The 22,112-nt window shown below is 56.5% G+C and overlaps 1 protein-coding gene across 1 annotated transcript in view; it reads left to right on the forward strand.

The window, feature by feature from the left end:
• The window catches only part of Ppard (peroxisome proliferator-activated receptor delta), a gene marked incomplete in the record, with an annotated part of 68,819 nt that extends 54,101 nt beyond the window's left edge, over positions 1 to 14,718 (forward strand). The window contains 7 exon segments of the mRNA XM_013516910.1: positions 2,422 to 2,649; positions 8,333 to 8,487; positions 9,770 to 9,908; positions 11,101 to 11,303; positions 11,422 to 11,872; positions 12,178 to 12,207; positions 12,773 to 14,718. Of these exon segments, the coding sequence (XP_013372364.1) occupies positions 2,523 to 2,649; positions 8,333 to 8,487; positions 9,770 to 9,908; positions 11,101 to 11,303; positions 11,422 to 11,872; positions 12,178 to 12,207; positions 12,773 to 13,020 (1,353 nt within the window).
• Positions 14,719 to 22,112: the final 7,394 nt, after the last annotated feature.

Raw genomic sequence — 22,112 nt, forward strand, 5'->3', positions numbered from 1 at the left:
TTTAGGGAAATTAATTAGCCTTTTCTCTGGTGGAAGTTGTAAATATTTTTCTCAGTATTATCTCGGCTTTTTTCTTAGAATGACTTTACTATGCAGAAAGTTTATTTATGTAATCAAATGTGTTGATCTTTTATCCACAATCTGTTTCTGTAAATAGTTATATGGGTTTAGTGTTGTGATTAGCTTTTCTTCCCTCCAAGACTATTTTTATTTATATTTCAGAACTTCTTGTAGTTTATGGGTTTTTGTTTTAACTTTTTGTGGTACTGGGAATCAAACTCAAGACCTTGCACTTGCTAGACAGGCGCTTGTGCTGCTGAGCTACATCCCCAGCCCTGTTTTAACTTTAAATATTGATACATTTGGACCTTGTCTTGGTATAAAATGTGGAGGCTTAAGAGGTAGGGACCCAACTTAATTTTTCCAGTGACTACTCAGTGTCCCATGCCATTTATTGAAAAATTCCAAAATCTCTTTGTGGCCTTGCTCCCTTCCCCAGCTAGCATCTTTTTTTTGTTTTGTTTTGTTTTTCTGGTACCGGGAATTGAACCCACGACCTTGCGCTTGCCAGGCAGGCACTGGGCCGCTGAGCTAAATCCCCAGCCCCCATAGCATCTTCTCGAACTCCTGTTGTCCTGACATATTTGCCCCCAAGTTAGTCTCCTTTTGCCATCCCACCTTCCTGCCTCTGCTTACTCTTCCGAGCCCAGGTCTCCCTGTCACCCGCAGGACCGAAACTTGTCTCGGGGCCTCTGCTGACCTCACAGTCACCAGCCATGTATCATAGGTCGCCCTGCACCCGCCCCCCCTGCACAGCTCAGCCCTGGCTCTGAGACACACAGCCGTCCCAGGGCTGTCCTGACTCTGCCTGGTGCCTCTTCCTTTCTCTCCCCTTGACACACTGCTGTCTCCTCTGAGGACCTCTCCCTTCCTGCGGCTGTCACATAGCAAGGCTTCCCAGATGTGCACATCCCCCGCCCCAGCCACTTAGGGTGGAGGCCCAGCACCCGTGCTGCCTGTAGGGAGCTGGGAGGAGGTTGCTGGGCTCCAGGCAAGGGAGGGGCTCCGGTGCTGGAGGGAGCCACTTACTCCCCAATGGAGTTGCTTTGGAGCAGTGGTTCTCAAGCTTGGCTGCGCCTTACCATCACCAGGTGAATTAAAAACGAACTCTCAGCCCCACTCTGCTCCCCAAACCACACACATTGGAATCTCTAGGGGTGGACTGCAACATCTCTGTCTCTCTCTCTCTGTATGTGTATATTTTCTTTTTTTTAATTCTTCCCCCACCCCCAGTACTGGAGATTGAACCCAGGGCCTTTGCCCTGAGTTACATCCCCAGTCCTTTTTCTTTTTCTTTTTCTTTTTCTTTTTCTTTGTATTTATTTATTTATTTGAGACAGGGTCTTTCTACGTTACTAAGTTGCCCAGGCTGGACTCTAACTTTCCGTCCCCCTGCCTCAGCCTCCAGAGGGCTGGGATCACAGGTGTGCACCACCACGCCTGGCTAGATGTTCATATTTTTAAAAATGCCTCCATGACTCCAGCATACAGCTGGAACAGAGCCAGGGTTGGCAAGCCTAGAATAGAGCCAGGGAGAGGAGACGGCTCCGATCAGCCCCAGGTTCAGGTGCCAGTGAGTCGGGGGAGATATGGATCCCTAAAGGAGGACGAAGGTGGGGAAGGAAAGGATCCCACAGGTGCGGAAGTCCCCCTAAAGCAGATCCTTCCCTCTCCTGCCCCTGCCCGGGGTGGCGTGGCTGTGGGGCTGTCCCTGCTGGATCCTGTTGGGAGGAGGAGTCCTTCCCACGGCGCCTCCTGGTCTGTGCCTCTGCCCACAGCACTGGTGGACGGTACTTCACTCACGGAGGGCTGGCACTGCCTCCTCCTAGGTAAGGGGGACGTGGGTCACCACCGTAAGTTCACCTCCCCGTGCCGAAGGTCTGGCTGCAGGACTGCCGTGAACAGAAGCCAGGCACAGGGGGAATGCCTGTCTCTCCCCGCACCCCAGCGGAGGAAGGATGGGTCCCACCCTTCAAGAGCAGCAGCCTAGGAGAGCAGGGATTTGTAGCCTGAGTCTGGATTGGGAGGAGGGACTCACCCAGGATCACCTGGGAGGCTGTCATTCTAACAGGCCCCAGAGACTCAAAGAGCAGGACACTGCAGAGAGGGCAAGAATGTGGGGGTCGCCCGGGCTGATTAATGACCACTACTGTCAACCCCACCAACCTCCCGTGGGAGGCAGGAGGACAGGGCGGTAGGACAGGTGACTCAGGTGCAGGAGCGGGGACCATGGGGGGCGCCTCCGGGCCTGAGAAGGAGCCGGGAGAGCTGCTTCCGTGACGGGGGCCTCGAGCCTGTCCCACTCCTGCCGAATGCTCCATCACCGTCTGCCCTAACGTTTTCCTGTCTCCGTCCGCCCAGGCTGACAGGAGCTGCCCTGTAGAGGTCCCTCTGCGCGCAGACCCAGATGATGCCAGAGCTATGACCAGGCCTGCAGGCGTGGCACCGAGGGGAGATCAGCCATGGAGCAGCCGCAGGAGGAGACCCCTGAGGTCCGGGAAGAGGAGAAAGAGGAAATGGCAGAGGCCGAAGGAGCCCCAGAGCTCCACGGGGGACCAGAGCATGCACTTCCCTCCAGCAGCTACACAGGTGAGAGGGGCAGCGCATCGTGCGGAGTGCAGACAGAGCCGGAGCCAGGCGGCCTGGACTCCCATCCCTGCCCCCCACTCACCAGAGCTGCAGGCCCTGGTGCAAACTCTGCCCCTTCTTTTGGGAAAGCAGACAGGGACGGTTGGCGATGTGGACCTGGGTTCGTAAGAACTAAGCGAGGGGCATGGGTGATGCGTGTCATTGCCATTGTCATCATCCACCACTGCTGCCCCCCAGCATCTGAGACCAGCCAGCATAGCAGTGCCTGCCGGGAAGGCGCCGCCGTACCTGCGATTGTGACGGTGGTGGAAACACGCGACTCTGTTGATGTGGTGCTAATTACAGTGGGCAGACTTGCACCGCCTGGTGATTAGACCTAAGTGCTAAGCAGCGAGAAGGGCCGGCCGTAATGAATGTTGTTCCTGGTGGCCAAACAGTTCGGCTTCCCATGGAGTAAGATGGGTCAGGCTGTGGAGGTGGAGTCCAGGCTCCTGCCAGGCCCAGCCCGAGAGAGGCTGCATCCTTGAGCCACACGCCTTGAACCTGCGAAGCACAGCTGGGGTGAAGGGAGAGCCGTGCGTCAGTCCTCCAGACCCACCCCGGCACTGGAAAGGGCACGGTGTGATGTGGGGCTGGAGACGGCACCCCAGCCCCGAGTAGGCCATGCTGTTTGTCAGCTGGCTGGGTGACTCTGGGACCAGTCTTCCTCAGGAAAGAGAAAAGGCTGCCCAAAAGCACGTGCCGTTCTGAACTTGGGCTGGAAGGCAGGGAGGACACTGGGACTAACCATGAGTCAGGGATGTCCGGACAGTGGCAAGGAAGAGTGGGAGAGGAAGAAGGGCGCAGGACTTGTGACCTCACTGCCTGCCCCGGCCCATCTGGGCCCCGTACGTGGGCCTGGGCAGATGGACGTGTCCTGTACTCGGCTCCTACACACCCGTTGGGACCCGGCCACATACCCGTCACGCTCACCCACAGCGGCTAGAAGCCAAGTCAGCGAGGCAGCTGTGGCGACGGCCTCTCGGGCAGCTCCACAGGTGGGATTTAGCTGGGGGAAATGTCTGCGGCAGGCTCTGCCCAGCCACCTACGTGGTGCCGTCCGTGTATCAATACGTGGGCTTCCCTGAGCACCTGAGAGGAGTGGAGGGAGGAACACGTCCTGTTCCGCACAGGAGAGGGCTCTTTCACATTGTTACTGTGTGTTAAAGCCACAGTTCATACCGAGTGCCCGCAGATTCTACGAGACCAGCCACCTAACAGAAAATCAAAACAGGCAGCGCAGGGGCTGGGGATTTAGCTCAGCGGCAAAGTGCCTGCCTGGCAAGCGCAAGGTCATGAGTTCGGTTCCCGGTACCGGAGAAAAGCCAAAACAAAAAACAAAAACAAAAACAAAAACGCAGGGCAGATCCCTGTCAGACAAGTGGCTGGAAAATAAAACTTTTTCAGTTCCTCTGGTGGTCAGAGAAGGTGTCTTAAGATGAGGTATCACATTGGAGGGGACCGTGGTCAGCGTTGGTCAGGGGGTGAGGACTGGCCTGCAGCCCTGAAGGATGGCCAGACCGTGCCCCGTAGGAAGGCACCCTGCGTAAATACAGAAACGTCCCCAGCAGCATGTTCACTGCCGCGCTGCTCGTGAGAGCAGAAGGGGGAAATCGCCCACTTTCTGCGAGGAATTGGTTGGGAGGCCACACCAATGCCATCAGGGACGCGCCGTGGTCGCCGAAAGGGACGAGGTAGGTCTGGAGGTACCCGCAGGGGCGAAGTCCTGACACAGTGGGAGTCTCTTGCATAAGAAGCCCTGGGGATCACAGAAGGCTGGGAAGACCGCAGCCCAGGGCGGTGGGGCTCACCGGGTGGGGTCCCCGGAGGAGACCCTAGCATGAGATGCCCTGTGCCTTTCTCAGCAAGGCCACGCTGCTTTCTTCACGAAGAAAGCACTTGTGCTGCTTTTCTTCAAAGGTTAAAATAGGTTGTTTGATGTTTGTAAAAGGGAGCTGGCAGGTGAGGGGTCTTGGAGATCCAGGGCCTCTTCCTTTGCTGAGGGCGGGAGGGCTTTGAGATCACACAGACCAGCCAGGAAGCCCGGGTCCCCCACTGAGCCATGGGCCTCCCTGCTGCCTTCGGCCCTCCCAGTCTCAGTCTCCTCCCCATTAAAGGCCCAGGAAATGGTGTGTCTGACCCACCGCAGGTCTCAGCATTGCTGGCTCCCTGTTCTGCCCGCAGGAGTCTGTGACATTAGCCTCAGAGTCTCCGCGGGGACCATGAAGAACCCAAAACAAGCCAGGTGTGGTGTACACCTGTAACCCCAGCATTCTGGGAGGCTGAGGCAGGAGGATTGCAAGTTTGAGCCTAGCCTGGGCTACTCAGCAAAACCCTGCCTCAGCTTTTTAAAAAAGGGCTGGAGATACAGCTCAATGTGAAGGCCTTAAATTCAACACCAAGTAATGGGGGAAAAAAAACCACCGAATAGTTGGCAGCTGCACTGCTGGCTTTACCTAACCCCCTGCCATTCTGCACCTACCCTGCATACCATACCGAGCTCAGTACCTGCAAAGCATCCTCAGCCCGTGACGCAAGCAGAACACACTTCACTGTTAGCTTGCAGAGAGCACACTGAGGCTGCCAGGAACTCACTTATCCCAGGGTCCCCTGGCTGGGGTGGGGCCATCTGCCGCCAGGGCGCACATGCCACTCCTGGGTACCTCCTGCTTCCGTGTCCTTACTGCTGGCCTCAGCACCCCTCTCACTCAGCAAGTCCCTGGGGGTGTTCAGGCAGGGTCGGGCACTGTGTGGGGCCAGCCGGGCCACAGGGACAGGGCTGAGTGCCCGCCCCAAGACGCCCGCAGTCCTGGGAGATGGGGCAGCAGAGGTGAAGGGCTCCTCAGTACCCCCACCTGAGTCCTGCAGAACGCACCGACTTCAGGAGCTAACAGGTGCCTGTTTGCCTGTGGGCTCTGCCAGCAGAGTAAACAGAAGACCAGCCCCTCCCAGTGGCCCTCGGGGCTGCGCCAGCCGTGTGTCTCCCACGATGGAGACTGCATGTGCAGGGGAGCTCAGCCATACTCAGTGTGTGGGAATAAGGTCAACAGTGTCTGTTTGCCAAACTTGTAATCAAAGATGGCGAAACTGATATTTCACCGTCAAGTGACGGGGCGGCTGTTTACCGAGTCCAAACATCGGGGCGATGACCTAGTGTTGTCCTCAGCAGCCCTGTTGTTTACAGTGACAGGGTTACATCGGCAGTGAGAACATGTGTGTAGGTAGTAGTAGGGCTGGTGCTTGAACCGGAAACGGGTACCCTGGGCCAGCCAGGTTGACACATAAAACCATCACGACCACTATCATACATGTGTGTTACTTGACCGAACCCCAGTTTGCCTACCTGTAAAGAAGGGGTGAAGAGCCCTATCTGAAGGGTTGTTTCGAGGCTCTGTATGACTTGAACAGGTGTGGTACGCTCAGTAGAGTGCCTGGCACATGCGTGTGATAAACAAATGGCGCTGTTTTTGCAAACACATGGCCTGCACGGGTGAGTCGGGTTTAGCTTCCAGCCCACTCAGTGAGGCAGGTGACAAAGACACTACCATGCTGGGCACTTAGGGGCCTGACAGATGCGGGCCCCTCCCCGTCCCCTGCTGGGAACCAGACCCTGGGAGACAGGGAGCTCCGGTCGCAGGCCTGGCAGGGTGTGGCTCAAGGGGACAGTCAGAGGGGGCCCAGCAGGAGGCTGAGGGGGTTAGTGGGGCCACGGTGGGAGGGCTGTTAGCTTTCCGTCACTGTGACAAAATACTGGACACAGTAAAGTTTAGAAGAGGAAAGGTTTGTTCGGCCCACAATTCTGGAGGCTCCAGACGACAGGCGCTAGGCCCATTGCTTTTGGTGCTGTGGTGGCACGTCTCACAGAGGGTACACAGTGGGGAGGGCTGCTCCCTCCATAGCCCTGTTCTCACCCGCTGTGCCCCCTGGTCCTGCGCCCCTGGAGGTCAGTCAGGTCATGCAGGGTCCTCACCTCTACCCCACGAAGGAGAGCAGTCCTGCCCTGCGGCTGAGACCCCACACCGTTTACCTGCCCCTGCCCTCCCCCTGTGAAGCAGTTTCCTTGCTCGGCTGGCTGAGGACAGGTCTGGTCCCGTCCCACCCTGCACCCAGCAGGTGCCCAACAGATGTCTGTGGCTGTTGGAGAACGGAAAAGGCAGGCGCTGCCACATGCAGGGCCACCTGGCCCACGCGGGGGGGGGGAGGAGGGACTGAAGAAGGGTGTGACTCCCCTGCGGTGTTTGGTCACTGTGGACGTGACTTGGGTGGGGCTGGGTCCTTGGGTCCAGAGGGAACGTGTGAGGGGCACGGGAGTGGCAGTGCGCACAGGGCACCAGGTCGGAGGCGGCAGTACCTCGGTGTCTGAGCAGCTTCCACAGCGGCCTTTGTGGCATGTTTTCTCACTGTTTCCCACACAGCTACTATAAGTGCTATTGTCCTTGTCCTCGTGCCTCCAGGGGCAACAGGTCCCAGCTGGTACTGCTGAGGCCGGGCCCCGGGGGCAGCTTGAGGACCACAGACTCCCAAACTGCCCTGCGCCCAGCACCTGCACGGCGGTTCCCTGCCCTCGTGTCCCTGACATCTAGTGGGCGGCACCCAGCCACAGACAAACACAGGTGGACTCTGTCAAGTAATGACCGAGGCTGCTGAGAAAAGCACAGCTGCTTTGCCTGAGGGATGGAGGGGAGAGTGAAGGTGGGAGCGAAGGCCCTGGGATGGGGCAGGCCATTATAGAACTCGTGTTGCCCCTAAACCTTACCATCCAGGAGGGGAGCAGCCTGCTGGGCCCCTCCACTGGGGCCTGTGCTGCTTGATTAGCTGCTGTGGCCAGGACAGGGGTCCCCTGGTCTCCAGAGAGGAGAGCACACAGGATGCCAGGCTGGGGGCTCCTTCGGGTGCCCCTGTTGAGCAGCTGGTTCCTGGTTAGGAACGTGGCTCTGCCTCTGAGGAAGTCGCTCCGCCACCCCATGAGAGAGCAGGCATTAGGCCAGTGCGATGAGGGAACCGGCCACCTGGGTGCCGTGGTGCCCCACTAAGCAGGGTCTGCAGGCCAAGACCAGTGAGGTCCCCGTCATTTCCTTCCTGACACCACGGTTCAGACAGCTGTGTGCTGAGAAGAAAAATTCAGGGAAACAGTACCTAGCTCAGTCACTGTCACTGATACCTGTGCTCGCGGCACCCAGGTCAGAGTTTGGCGGGAGTGATTCTGAGGTTCTGGAGGGACCCACCGCAGCATCTGTGGAGTCTGCACGGGGAGCTTCGGCAGGGGGACAGATGGCTCTGCAGAGCTCTGTGCTTCTGCAGCGTCCACAGAACGTGCCACGCCAACCATGTGGGCCCACGAGGGCAGCCTCAAAAGCAGGAGGGAGAGCTGCTTCCCTCTGCCCTCAGCCAGAGCTCCGCACACCCACATCCCGTCCTCCAGCGGGGCCCTCCTGAGCTGCGTGCACCGTGTCAGGCGCTGGGGGACACACTGAGCCTCTGCACACCCGCCCGGAGGGGCTGTCCTTAACCCCATGGGGCAGGTGAAGACATGGGTCCTCAGAAAGGTTCTCGGCAGGCCACACGGTGAAGGTGGCTGGGCCCACAGTGAGGGGTGCCTCCCAGCTGTCAGACTATGACACTGCCCTCCATCGTGTATCCACAGACTTCCCCCAGGGCGCCTCGCCGCCCTCGCTGTTGGACCAGCTGCAGATGGGCTGTGATGGGGCCTCGGGTGGCAGCCTCAACATGGAGTGCCGGGTGTGCGGGGACAAGGCGTCCGGCTTTCACTACGGCGTCCACGCCTGCGAGGGCTGCAAGGTACGGACCGTGTGGGCCTGCGGGGCTGTGGTCACAGGGCAAGCTGACCTGCTACAGAGCTTCCTCTGCCTGAGGCCGGGCCTGACGATACCCACTGTGAAATCCTGCGCCCTGGGGAAGAGGACAGGTTTCCTTGCTGTCCTGTCCTGCTGAGCACTCGCTGGACCGCTGTGGGTGGCCAGCGCCCCCTGGGGACCAGACTTCAGAAGGCAGGCAGGAAAGGAGGGCTCTGGGCTCCAGTCTTCCTGAGGTCAGGGTTTCCTGTGTCTCAGGACCTTTCGAGGCTCTTGGAGGGCGGGGAAAAAAAAAAACAAACAGAACATTACATTTATTTTCCCAGTGATGTTTCTGAGTTTTTCCTCCTAACTGCATGTGTCAAATTTTCACAAATCTTCCCTTTTTTTTTTTTAATGTGGTACTGGGGATGAAACTTAAGGGCACTCTACTACTGAGCAATATTCCTAGCCCTACCTGCCTGCCTGCCTAGCTACCTACCTGCCTACCTGTCTATCCGCCTATCTATTTATCTACCTGGGGGCTGGAGATTTAGCTCAGCGGCAAAGCGCCTGCCTGGCAAGCGCAAGGTCATGAGTTCAGTTCCCGGTACCGGAGAAAAACCAAAAAGAAAAAAAAAAAACAAAACAAAACTATAGGTATTTATCTATCTGTCTGTCTATAATTTTGAGACAGGGTCTCAATAAGCTGCTTTGGCAGGTCTTGAATCTACAATTCTCCTGCCTCAGCCTCTGAAGTGCTGGAATTACAGTTGTGTACCACTGCACCCTAAATTCTTGAAATAATTAAAATTAGACAGCACATTTACTTTCCATGCTCAAAGAACTCTTAAACCTTGTTAGTCTGGTAACATAAAATTGTACTGTGACTAACTTGATGTGTTCAAAACCTACGTGGCTCTGTATTTCATAAATGGTGGTTTAATAAAACAATCTATAAGCTGCATGTGGTGGTGCACACCTGTAATCCCAGGGCTGAGGGAGGCTGAATCAGGAGGGTCACAAGCTTGAGCCCAGCCTAGGTAAGTTAGCGAGACCCTGTCTCAAAATAAAAAGGGCTAGGGACATAGTGCAATAGTAAAGTGCCCATAGGTTCAGCCCCCAGGGCCATAAAAAAGAAAGGCTTAGAGTTCGCTTTCTTCCTTTCTCTTCCAAAGTATTTTCCCCTGTTACTTCCACATTTCACCAGTGTTCACACTGGTGCGTCTGGGCCCCTTGGCACAGCCTGGCGGGTGGAGCGGGCTCCTCACCCACTCTGGGTCCCACAGGGCTTCTTCCGCCGGACCATCCGTATGAAGCTGGAGTACGAGAAGTGCGATCGGAGCTGTAAGATCCAGAAGAAAAACCGCAACAAGTGCCAGTACTGCCGCTTCCAGAAATGCCTGGCTCTAGGCATGTCCCACAATGGTGAGGGCGCTGCTGGGGAGCAGCCTGGCACATAGTGAGCATCAGCCGCTGACTTTGCCCGCCTGGACCCTGGGTCTTGGTGCTAAGATCTGCCACTTCCCCAGACTGCTGGCATCCACCGTGGGTGCCAGGCCTTGGCAGTCACCCCTCTACACCTGCGGCCACCTGCTCTGGCCAGAGGGAACTGAGAATAGTCCTTTGTACAGCACTGGGGACACAGCACCTGGGACTCAGCCTGTCTCAGGGGACCTGACATGGCACGAAAGCCACTGCCAAGGCCAAGGTCCCCCCCTCGGTATTCGAAGGTGGGCAGGAGCCAGTAAATGACACCCGTCAGCTGAGAGGAGCCTGGCACTCCCGGAAGGCTGAGCCCTCCCTGCCCACCCTCCGGCCTCCTACAGAGCCTGGGCAGGACGTGTAAAGGCCGCCTGGCCGCTCTGTGCCTGAAGGTCAGACCCCTGCTAGGGCCTCTTACTTAAATGTCTCCATGCTGGTCAGCTGCAGGCGCCCCCTTGCCCACGATGTGCCCATTGTCTGGCACGGTAGCGAGTGGTGGGACCCAAGTCCCCATCTGCGGCTTTTCCTGGGCTCTGGCAGACCTAGGCATTGACCTTTCCCCCTTCGGTCTGTATCTGCCCTGGCCCCCATTCTGTTGGAGGTTTCGGGGGTTCCTAGGAAGACTCAGGCTGACTGAATCCTTTCCTCACTTTTTCTATAACAAACGGCAGATGCATATCCTGCATTTTGTTGGAGATTGTTGCCCAGGCTGAATTTGAACTCCAGGGCCCACACGGTCCTCCCATCTCAGCCTTTTGGGTAGCTGGGGCTCCAGGAAATACATACATTAAATTGTTGCAATGACCCAGTAAGGTTTAAGCCTCCAGCTCACATTTCCTGACAGAAGGTGAGACGGCCCACCCAAAGCTGCACTGCCCGTGAGGTGCCATGCTTGCTGCCTCCCAGCTGGGGCCCAGTCACGGGACAAGTGCAGACCCTGTGAGGGAGACACAGCCCTGTCCTCATGGGCTGAGGTCTGGGGACGGGCGCCCCAGTGCTGTCCTGCTTACTCTGGAGCCTCTGAGGGGACAGGACTAGGCCTCCGTCCTTACCCGTACACCCAAGGGGGGACAGGAAGGCTGGGGTACTGCCCCTGCCCGGCTCCTCGGTCACTGCCCCCCACCCTCCTGTGCAGCCATCCGCTTTGGTCGGATGCCGGAGGCTGAGAAGAGGAAGCTGGTGGCGGGGCTGACAGCCAGCGAGGGGGACCAGCACGACCCGCAGCTGGCTGACCTGAAGGCCTTCTCCAAGCACATCTACCAGGCCTACCTAAAAAACTTCAATATGACCAAAAAGAAGGCCCGCAGCATCCTCACCGGCAAGTCCAGCCACACAGCGGTGAGTGTCACTGCCCGGCCGGCAGCCTCGGCAGCCCTGACGACGCGGTGCAGTCGGGTGTGGGAGCGCGGGGTGGGGACCCCCCGAGGCCTGGCCTCTGACGGGGCCTGGTTTTCAGCCCTTCGTGATCCACGACATCGAGACACTGTGGCAGGCGGAGAAGGGCCTGGTGTGGAAGCAGCTGGTGAACGGCCTGCCGCCCTACAAGGAGATCAGCGTGCACGTCTTCTACCGCTGCCAGTGCACCACGGTGGAGACCGTGCGCGAGCTCACCGAGTTCGCCAAGAGCATCCCCAACTTCAGCAGCCTCTTCCTCAACGACCAGGTGACCCTGCTCAAGTACGGCGTGCACGAGGCCATCTTCGCCATGCTGGCCTCCATCGTCAACAAAGACGGGCTGCTGGTGGCCAACGGCAGTGGCTTTGTCACCCACGAGTTCCTGCGCAGCCTGCGCAAGCCCTTCAGTGACATCATTGAGCCCAAGTTTGAGTTTGCTGTCAAGTTCAATGCCCTGGAACTCGACGACAGTGACCTGGCTCTGTTCATCGCGGCCATCATTCTGTGCGGAGGTGAGCGAGGCTGGGGCAGGCGGACCACACCCCGGGCACCGGGCCTGAGCCCAGACAGGGCGGGTGCTGCACTCGAGGATCGGCTCCGACTCATTACACAGATGGAGGTGCAGAGAGAAGAGACGGGAAAAAGTAACCATGGGGGTCTGTGGGGGTTATTTGGGGTGATGGGCAAACCTGTATTTCACCTGCACTTTCAGATTCCAACCCAATAACAAGCCTGCTCACCAGCAGTGGCATAGCGCTTACCTCATGCCATACACTGTTCCAGTTCTTTTCTTTTCTTTCTTTTTTTTTGGTACCAGCAATCGAACTCAAGGCTTTGCACTTGCCAGGTAGGTGCTTTGTGCTGCTGAGCTATACCCCTGGCCTTTTTTTTTTTTTTTGTCTTTTTGAGTCAGGGTCTCACTGTGTATTTCAGGCTGGCCTTGAGCTTACTTTGTAGCCCAGACTGGTCTCAAACTCACAACGATCCTCCTGCCTCAGCCTCCCGAGTGCTGGGATGACAGGCGTGGGCCACCATGCCTGGCTCTTTTCATAATTATAGCTCATTTGGTCCTCAGCAACCTCAGGCTAGAGGTTCTTCTATTTTATTCCCATTTTACAGATGAGACAGAAGCCCAGAGAGGGTGGGTAACCTGCCCAGGACCTCCTGGGTAGTCTGTGGGAGAGGCAGGATTTGAACCCAGGCACACACAGAGTCTCTTAACCATGGTGCCTACTCCTCTCCCTGATCAGGAAAAGCGCTATGGGCAGGACACAAAAGAGAGGGGCTGAGGCCGGAACTCAGCGGCACTGTCACTGACAGGACAGGGCTTGCCTGTCCCAGCCCAGGTGGCCCTAGGTGGGGCAGAGGAGCTCCCCTGCCCTTCTGAGACCCGCGTGTCCCTGTCCCCATAGACCGGCCGGGCCTCATGAACGTGCCTCAGGTGGAGGCCATCCAGGACACCATCCTGCGCGCCCTCGAGTTCCACCTGCAGGTCAACCACCCCGACGCCCAGTACCTCTTCCCCAAGCTGCTGCAGAAGATGGCCGACCTGCGGCAGCTGGTCACCGAGCACGCCCAGATGATGCAGTGGATCAAGAAGACAGAGACCGAGACCTTGCTGCACCCACTGCTGCAGGAGATCTACAAGGACATGTACTGAGCCGGTGCTCGGTGCTCCGCAGGCGCAGGGGCCCGGGCGCGCGCGGCCCTGGCTCCGCCGGTCCCTTCCCCTGCTTTGCTCCCGCAGCTTCTCTTTGTGTCTCTCACTTACGGTCTTGCCAACTCCCTCTTCCCTCTGTACCTGTGTCCCCTCCTGCTCCCTGCCCATCCTGCATCTCTCCCGTCTGAGACAGTCCGTTCTCTCACCAGCAGCCTAGATCAGGACCCTCCCTTCCCACCTCGCTCTCAGAAGAGCAGCTCGCCCCACTCCAGGCCAACCCCGCCCCCATCTTCAGTCCCCGCCTCCCCGTTCAGGCTCCGCCCCCTGTCCTCAGGCCCCGCCTCCTGATCCCAGTCTGCCAACGGAGCCATCCAAAGGAACACCCAGCTCTGGGTGGGGCTTCTGGGAGAAGCTTAGTCTAGACTCAGCACCGCAGCCGCAGCCTGTGGTCGCGCTCCTCTGCAGAGGACAGTGGGAAGGGCGCCTGGCCAAGACCCGCACTGCCTCCCGGCTGGAGACCAAGGCTGGGCCCAGACTCGAGCCCCTCTCAGCCCGGCGTCCCCACAGCCTGCCTTTCTCTGCACCAGTCTTCTAGAGCAGCGTGGCTAGTGGCCGCTGCGCTGGCTGCACCCCAGCCCGGTCGGAACCAGGGCTCCCTCCAGGTGGGGCCCTGCACCCCACTGAGAAGGGGGGAAGTGGAGGCTGGTGGCAAGGAACAGGACACTTAATTCTGAGTCCTGGGGCAGGCCTCCATCAGCATCCGCTCCCCACCGGGCAGCAGCCACCCCATGTCAGCCCCCAGTGCCGGGCCTGACATTTGCCCCTTTCGCCAGCAGGAGGTGCTGGGCCGGCCCCACCCGACACTTCCAGCGCTGCCTCCGCAGCGCACACCCTGCACTACACTGCAATCACTTTACCCGCATCTCTGTGCCTCCCCCTCCCCCTCCCTCTCCCTGAGAGGTACGTGCCAGGCAGCCTCTGTCCTGGGGCCAGGCAGGTCCAAGTGGGCAGGGTGTCGGGGCACACTGCCCTGTCTGTCCGGACAGACAGCGAGCTGATCTCTGGGAACTGTCCCTGCGCGGCCTCTGCGTCTATGTGGGCTGGCCCTGTGGCTCAGGCCAGCACCTCAGCCCCTGCTGGAGGTCCAGTCACCTCAGAGGAGGGACCGAGGCCCAGGCTGGTGTGCACGATCAGCAGGAGAGCCTGCCGGGCCGGTAGGGGTGAGGGACCAGCTAGGGCCTCATGGTAAGCTGAGCCAGCTTTCGAACCTGGGTTTCTTGTGCCCTGCCTGGTCGTCCTCCTCAAGGGGCCTTTCCATCTGGCCATGGCTCTGGGAGGAAATGGCCTGGAGACAGCACAGGCCCCGCCTCTGCCCCTGCCAGCTGGTGGCCACCTGTGTACCAGGGCCCGTCTACGAGGAGATCCTGGCCTGTCTGCCCTTGCGCCGGCCAGGCCGACTTCGTGCCGGGGTGCTGCCCTCTGCGCCAAAGCTGTGAAGGAGGGCAGTGCCCGTCCCCGCCCCACCGCCCCGTCTTGCTGAGGGCCTTGGACCTCAGTGTCTCTGCAATCTCCAATACTGAAATGTATATTTTTGCTAGGAGCCCAACTTCCTGTGTTTTTAATATAAATAGTGTACACAAACTGACAGAACTTTAAACTTTAAATAAATGGGAATTAAGTATTTAAGAGCTGACTTGAGGCCAACTCTGCTGTTTGTATTCTTGTCTGGGCTGGAGGACTCCTCCACCTCCTCCTCCTCCACCCGCAGAGGGGCAAAGGGGGCTCTGGGGTGCAGGCAGCTGTGGTGGCTGCTGAGCCCCCACTTATTATGGGTGTGGAGGAGGTGAAGGTGCCATCCTGCCCAGCAGAGGACGTGAAGAGGGAGAGGATGTGCTCTCTGTAAGAGGCCCAGTGGTACCGCAGTGCCATCCAGAAAGAAGCCGCGGGTCCCACGGCCATGGGGGGCCCTGGGGGTGGAGTGAGCTCCAGGCCTTGAGTGCTGTGTGGGACTTTAAAACCAAAGCAAGCCCACCACTGCCCCGAGAGAGAGGGCTTCCCTCCCTTCAGCCAACAGTGGCTTTCTCCTTCACTGCAGCAGGGCCGTTGGCACGGGGGCTACAGAGTCAAGCCAGCCCTTGGCAGCCAACGGGTTTGGCTGTGGCATGAAGCGAGATCAAGGTGTGTGCATGCTCGTCAGCTTCCCATCACTGTAACAAGTACCCAGGAAAATTGAGAGGTTTGTTCGGCTTGCAGTGTTAAAAGTTTCAGTTCACGGGCATCTGACCTGGGCATGGACAAGTGGCTTTGGGCCTGTGGCAGCATGTCAGTTGCAGCAGCATGTGGTAGAATAAAACCACTCACCAGGAAGCAAAGAAACAGGAATAAGCCAGACAAGGTATACCCATTTGTAGTGCCAGCACTCAGGAGGCTGAGGCAGGAAGAGTGCAAGTTTAAACCCAGCCTGGACAACTTGGCAAGTTAGTGAAACCCTATCTCAAAAAAAAAAAAAAAAAACCACAAAGGGCTGGGCATGGTGGTGCACACCTGTAATCCCAGCATGTGGAGGCGGGAGGATTACAGGTTTGATCCCAGCCTGGGCAACTTAGCCCCCATCTCAAAAAAAAGAAGGGTGTGAAGGCCTTAGGTTCAGTCCCCAGTACTGAAAAAACAAGGGTGGGGTATCCCAGGATTCCCTTGGTGGGTCTACTCCCAGTGACCTAAACACCTCTCGTGAGGCCCCACCGTAAGTTCCCACCACCTGCCAGTAGCACCAAGCTGGGGACTGCACCTCCAACACATGAGTCTATGGGCACACTTCTGACCACCTGTAGCAGCGCGTATCTAGTCAGGCAGACAAAACACTGCTACATATTTCCAAATGGGGAATCTACCCCAGGAATTGTTACAAAGAATGAAAAGGACTAAAAGAGCAAAAGGGGAAATTGAGGTCCTCCAGAAAGGAGTAACTGAAGGAAGCCAGTCTTACCTCCCGGGCTGGATGGAAAATGGATCGACCAGGGGCTACCAGTGGAGAATGCACCCCGCCACTGCAAAACCCACTGACTTCCCGTGCTGCAGAGACATAAGCAGCATCGTGTCCCTCTGCCTCTGCGTTAAGGTCAGGGCTATTCTGTGTTAAGCAGCTACGTGCACAGTTTGTTCCCCCTACATCACCTCCAGTCGACGGCACAGCCCAACAGGAGAAGCGTGATCACCTACCTTTCCAGGTGCCGCCAGGAGCGGAGGAAGCGGCCAGGGAGAAGGGGAGCCTGTTCCATCCCCAGCCTCAGGACCTGTGCGTTTCACTCAGGACCAAAGTCTTTTGTTCCTGGGTCTTTAACAATGCCTAGGATAAATGAATCAAACATTTAGACTAAAATAGAAAGCAACCTTAAGAAAATTAGAAGATACTATGTACTTTGTGATACTTCTATAAAGCTAAGACTATACTGAAATATGTTTTAAATTTTATTTTTTAAATTTTAGAGATTTTTTTTTTTTAAATTTTATTTTAAAGAAAAGAGTGTCCTGGGCTGGTTAATCTCCCCGGGAAGCCTGGCAGAAGCAGATACAAAAGCTTTCTGGACCACAAGTACAGGCAGTGCAGAATTCCCACAAGACTGCAGACACAAAGAACCGAGTCCAGGTCTGGGGCTGTAGCTCTGTGTAAAGTGCTTTGCTAGCAAGCGCTGGGCCCTGGGTTCCATCTCAGCCTCACAGGAGAAAGAAACAGAGAAAACTAAGCCTGAGAAACTAGAGGCCAGAACTCTAAAACAAATGTAATGATTAACCATTGCATAGAAAATAAATGTTTTATTATTATTTAAAAATAAAAATCTGGCATGGTGCCCTATACCTGTAATCCCACCTACAGGAGGCTGAGGCAGGAGGGTCACAAGTTCAAGGGAAATCCGGGCAATTTAGAAACCCTGTCTCCGAAAAGTAAAGGGCTGAGAACATAGGTCATTTGTACAGTGCTTGCCTAGCAAGCACCAAACCTTGGGTTCAACCCTTGGTACCTCTAAAAATATATACATTTTTATATAAATGTATATATAAAGTGAATTAAAACTTTAGAACAATTTGATCCAGCAGAAGTAAAATATATAACAAAAATGTTTACGGCTATTGCTTTCCCAGTCAAGTGCTTCAACTTACTGAGAAAGAAAGTTATTAAAATTCAATTTTAAAACCTCTCTTTTCATGTAAGTGAATTCTTATTTGATCTGTCTCAACTTCCCTACTTACCTCCTACACAGGGCAGCACACTCTCGTGGAGAGAGTCCAGGCTTTGGAAGAGTAAGATAAAAAAAAAACGAGCGGTTTTAGAAATAAAATCTGAGTGCAGTAGTGCAGGCCTCTAATCCCAGATACTCTGGAGGCAGAGGCAGGGGGATTATGAGTTCAAGGGCAGCTTGGGCTACATGGCAAGACCTTGTATCAGAAAGAAAAGCGGAACCCGAAGAGAAACAAAAACAAACAAAAAATGGGCTAGCTCAGTGGCAAAGCACCTGCCTGGCAAGCGCAAGGTTGTGTGTTCGATTCTTGGTACTGGAAGAAAAAAAAACAAACAAACAAGAAAAGCGGAAAACAAGGTGTGGTGGGGCATGCTTGTAATCTCACCACTGTGGGAGGCTGAGGCAGGAGGATCAGATTTTCTGCACAGCCCCAACAATTTAGTGACTTAATAAGACCCTGTCTCAGAACAAAAAATAAAAATGGGCAGGGAATGTAGCTCAGTGAGAGGGTGCCGCGTTCAATCTCCAGTTCTGCAAAGAAAAAAAAACAGAGCTGGAAGGGCTCTTAAAGGTCATGGTCCTTCCTAACGGGCCCATCCCTACAGACACATATTGGGCTGAGGGTGGGGAAAGACACTGTCCCAGGCCCCATCAGGTCTCCTGGCTCTGGCCCAGGCTCTCGTGCTGAGCTGCACGTCGGGCCTGGAGCCAGCGAGCCTGGGCCATGAGCTCATCTCATCCTCAGACAGCTCCATCAGATAAGCAGGCTTCTCATTGTTTACCTGCAAAGGGCTCCTGAGAGCCTGTCGCTGCTCACAGGCCTCCGGCAGCGTGCAGCCTCCTCAGCCCGGGGGAAGCGCCCTGTGCCCCTGCTCGGCCCAGCCTCCCCCTGCCAGGGAAGGGGACAGCCCAGGACCAACACTCCAGCAGGACCCACCCCCAGGGACCATGCTGCTCTTGGTCACTGATGAAGGACACTGGGAATCTGTCCGCCCTGAGCCCAAGCTGGCTGTGAGCCCACAGCTCCCTGGGGAGGGTTGACCTACTGTCCTTTGCCCTTTCCATCGGTTTCTTGGTGGAGTTCCTGGAGTGCCGGCCAGCTCTGGTGCCAGCCAGGCCCCGAGGTATGAGGAAGGGACGCCCAGAATCTACCAGAGGACCCAAATCCAGGGCCCATGGGGAGGGGGCCTTAGGGCCACTCCCATGCCAAGTGACTCGCCCATCCTGAATGCGTGCACACAGAGGCTCTGATCGGCTGGCTTGCTGCCATCCAACTTGGGGCATCCTCATTAGACAGAGACTCAGGCAAGCCCCTTCCCCAAGCTGGCCATGCTGGGGCATCCAGAGTCTAATGTCTGTGACCAGAATAGCGAGGTGGCTTCCTTAACAAGCACGGCCCCAGGTGCTGTGACTGGGTCACACCGGGGCTCCAGCGGCCCCTCAGCTGCCCGGCGCACGACCAGTTGGATCTGCCTCTTCCCCGCCGCTCACGCCATCCGCAGCCTGGGGTCGGGGAGCCCCCGTCTAGCTCTCCAATTACAGATCCCCTCCAGACAGGACCCCCAGCCCCCTGGACCTTCAGCCCTGGCTCCCAGGTCACCCTGCCTTCCCAGACCCTTAAAGTCCTCTGATCTGTGCCCAAAGATCCCTGGCCCCCAGCCTGGGTGTCAGAGCCCCCAGCCTCCCAGCCGCCTGGCTGCCCGACTGCCTGGCCTCCTCTTTCCCGGGTTGGGCCCGGGCCTGCCGCTGAGGGTGGATAAAGGAGCGCTTACTGGCTCCAGTGGCTGCAGCTGGGATGAATCCTGCAGGGGCGGATGGCAGCGGCCACGGTGGGGTGAGCGACCCCCCTCCCCAGCAGCCACGCAGGTAGGGGCCTGGTTGCAGGGAAACCCTGGGGAACGGGGACGTCCTCTGGGGCTCCGTCTGGCCTTGGAAAGCCCAGTCTCTAAGAATTTGGGGTGCATCTGGGGAGGAGCGTGTCTTCGCTCCCCACTGCAGTAGCAGAAGGCCCTAGAAGTGCCCTGTGCCCCATGGTCCAGAGGAGGGGACTGCAAAGTGCACCCCGAGGCTGCCCAGGGATCGGGCTGTGCCGGCCTCCTTACTTATAGGTGTTCCCTACCCGCCTTCTTTCTCTTCCGTCTCACAAGGGTCACTCCACCTAGAGACACCGAACGGCCCCATGAGGGGGCGATCTTGCCTCCTGGTCACCTTTGTGACCCCGGCACGTCGCGCCTGTGACCAGGTAGTCACGAATGTTTGCGTGGAAACCTTTCAGGTGGAGCATTACACCATTAGAGAGTGGCTCCTTTGACTGTACCAGCTCCCTATCAGGGCACACCAGCCCCTGAGCCTTCCCTCAGACGTGCACACATTGGTGCCAGTTATTTGGGCAGAAGCTGGAGGTGACTGGTTCTCCCGACAGAACTGAAGTTAGGGTAAAGGAGGAATATTGTAGGGCTGGGGAGCTCAGTGTGAAGTGGCTTGCCTAGTCTGGGAAGAAAGACAGCCAGGTAGCAACAGAGGCTTCCCCCACTCCACCCCACCCACCCCCAGAGAAAAGGATGTTTACTAGAAGAGATTTTCAGTGGTTCCTTCCTGCAAGGGGCCGGGGCGGTGTCTGCCCAGCTGTTTGGGCTCCGATTGTAAAGTTCAGGGGCCGTTTCCAAGCCCCACCCAATTCTTCCTCTTCCATCCATATCCGGCTCAGGGCTCTCCCCAGGATCACTCCTCAGCCAGGGCTCCAGCCACTCCTGCCTGCCACCTCCTGGGCCACCTGTGACCTCCGACCTCTGTCCCTCCACCCTGGGTTCAGACCTTGGCCTGAGAAACTCCCCAAATCAGCAGCCCCAGCCCCAACAAGGTGATGGTAGTTAATGAGACCATCACTGCGCGGATGGAGGGCACCTGCGCTAGCATCTCAGCGCTTGCTTATCCGCATGAAGCCCTGTCTCCACCTACACCTGTCTTGGTTATTTGTGGTCTTGCTGCAGGGTCTGGACCAGGCAAGACAAGCAAGGTGTCCTGCAGGATTGGAGTCTTTATTTAAAAGTTCAGGGGCTGGGGATTTAGCTCAGCGGCAAAGCTCCTGCCTGGCAAGCGCAAGGTCGTGAGTTCGGTTCCTGGTACCAGAGAAAAACCAAAACCAAAAAAATAAAAGTTCAATATTTTGTTCACCATAGATTTTTTTGCATTAATGTTGATGTTTTAAAATAGTGCCCAAGCCACACGTGATGGCACACACTTGTAATCCCAGCACTCTGGGAGGCTGAGGCAGGAGAATGGCAATGTCAAGAGCCCAACCTCGGCAATTTAGCAACTTAGCAGGTCTCTGTCTCAAATTAAAAGGAGAAAAAAAAAAAAAAAAAAGGCTGGGACTATAGCTCTGTGCAAAGGCCCTGGGTCCAATCTAAAATACCTCCCCCAAACACCACTAAGTATTGATTCTTTGGGCTACTGAGTGTCCAGGTCAGCCCGCGAAGCGTGGCACCTGAGGCTGGCATCTTGCCACCGTTTCCTGGTGCTCTCAGCTCCCGCCTCCTGTGAGCTCCTGAGATTGGCAACCACCTTTCCCTCTCCACCTGCTCTCGCCCAGTGCCTGGCCTTGGGACCCTGGGGCGATGTGCCCACCAGGCCGGTCCGTGTTTGCCGGGGACGAGGAAGCATCCTTTGTCCCTGCTTCCACGGCCACTCCACATGTACCACACGCCCCAGGCAAGGCAGGGCTTGACGGGCACAGAGTCCGCCACCATGTGCCCTGCCCCAGCCCTACCCCTGGCCCAGGCCCGGTGCTTAATACTAGATTCTCGATTAATGTTGACCCAGTTTAGCCTCCTCCTACTCTTTGAATGTTTTTGCAGTACTGGGGATCGAAGTCAGGGCCTTCACACTGAGCTATATCCCTGGCCCTTTAAAAAAAATTTTTTTTTCAGGGCTGGGGATTTAGCTCAGCGGCACAGCGCCCGCCTGGCAAGCCCAAGGTCGTGAGTTCGATTCCTGGTACTGGAATAGTACCAGGAATGGTACTATTGGGCATAGTGGTGCACATCTATAACCCCAGCACTCGGGAGGCTGAGGCAGGAGGGTCGTTGTGAGTTTGAGGCCAACCTGGGCTACAAAGTAAGTTCAAGATCAGCCTGAACTGCATAGTGAGATCCTGTCTCAAAAAGACCAAAAAAAAAAAAAAATTTTTTTTTTTAAAATTCTAAGACAGGGTCTCACTCTCACTAAATCACTAAATTGCCTAGGGTGGGGTAAACTTTTGATCCTCCTGCCTCAGCCTCCCGGAGTGCTGGGATTATGGGTGTACGCCACCACACCCAGCTCTTTGCACTTCCCGCCTCCCACCCTGTGGATGGTGATGGTGATCACGGTACTGATGAGTAATGATACAGCTCACGCTTGCTGACCTTGCTATGCACCCCGTGCCTGGCACACAGGGTCTCATTTTAGCTAGACGTTGCCCCATGACATAGGTACTATTTTTACTAGTAAGGAAGTTGAGGCACAGGAAGGTTAAATAATTTGTTGAACCTCGGCGGAGCAGCATTTTTTGGTACTGGGCGGAACTGGCTCTCTACCTTGTGGGGAGCCCTCGACTGTGCAGATCTGTGCCCACGAAGCCAGCCTGTGGAGTTCTGACTCCCGGACACTCAGAGGAAATGTTGGAGGAAATACATCAGGAACAACTCCTGTAATCCCCGCACTCCGTGGGGCTGAGGCAGGAGGATGGCAAGTTTCAGCCCAGCCTGGCAACTCAGCAACACCCTGTCTCCAAATAAAAAAAATTAAAAAGAGCTGGGGATGCGGCTCAGTGCAGATGCTCTGGGCTCAATCTCCAGCACTGGGGGGGAAAAA

Source organism: Chinchilla lanigera, unplaced genomic scaffold, assembly GCF_000276665.1.
Source record: "Chinchilla lanigera isolate Chin_1 unplaced genomic scaffold, ChiLan1.0 scaffold00036, whole genome shotgun sequence".
NCBI classification, from domain to species: domain Eukaryota; kingdom Metazoa; phylum Chordata; class Mammalia; order Rodentia; family Chinchillidae; genus Chinchilla; species Chinchilla lanigera.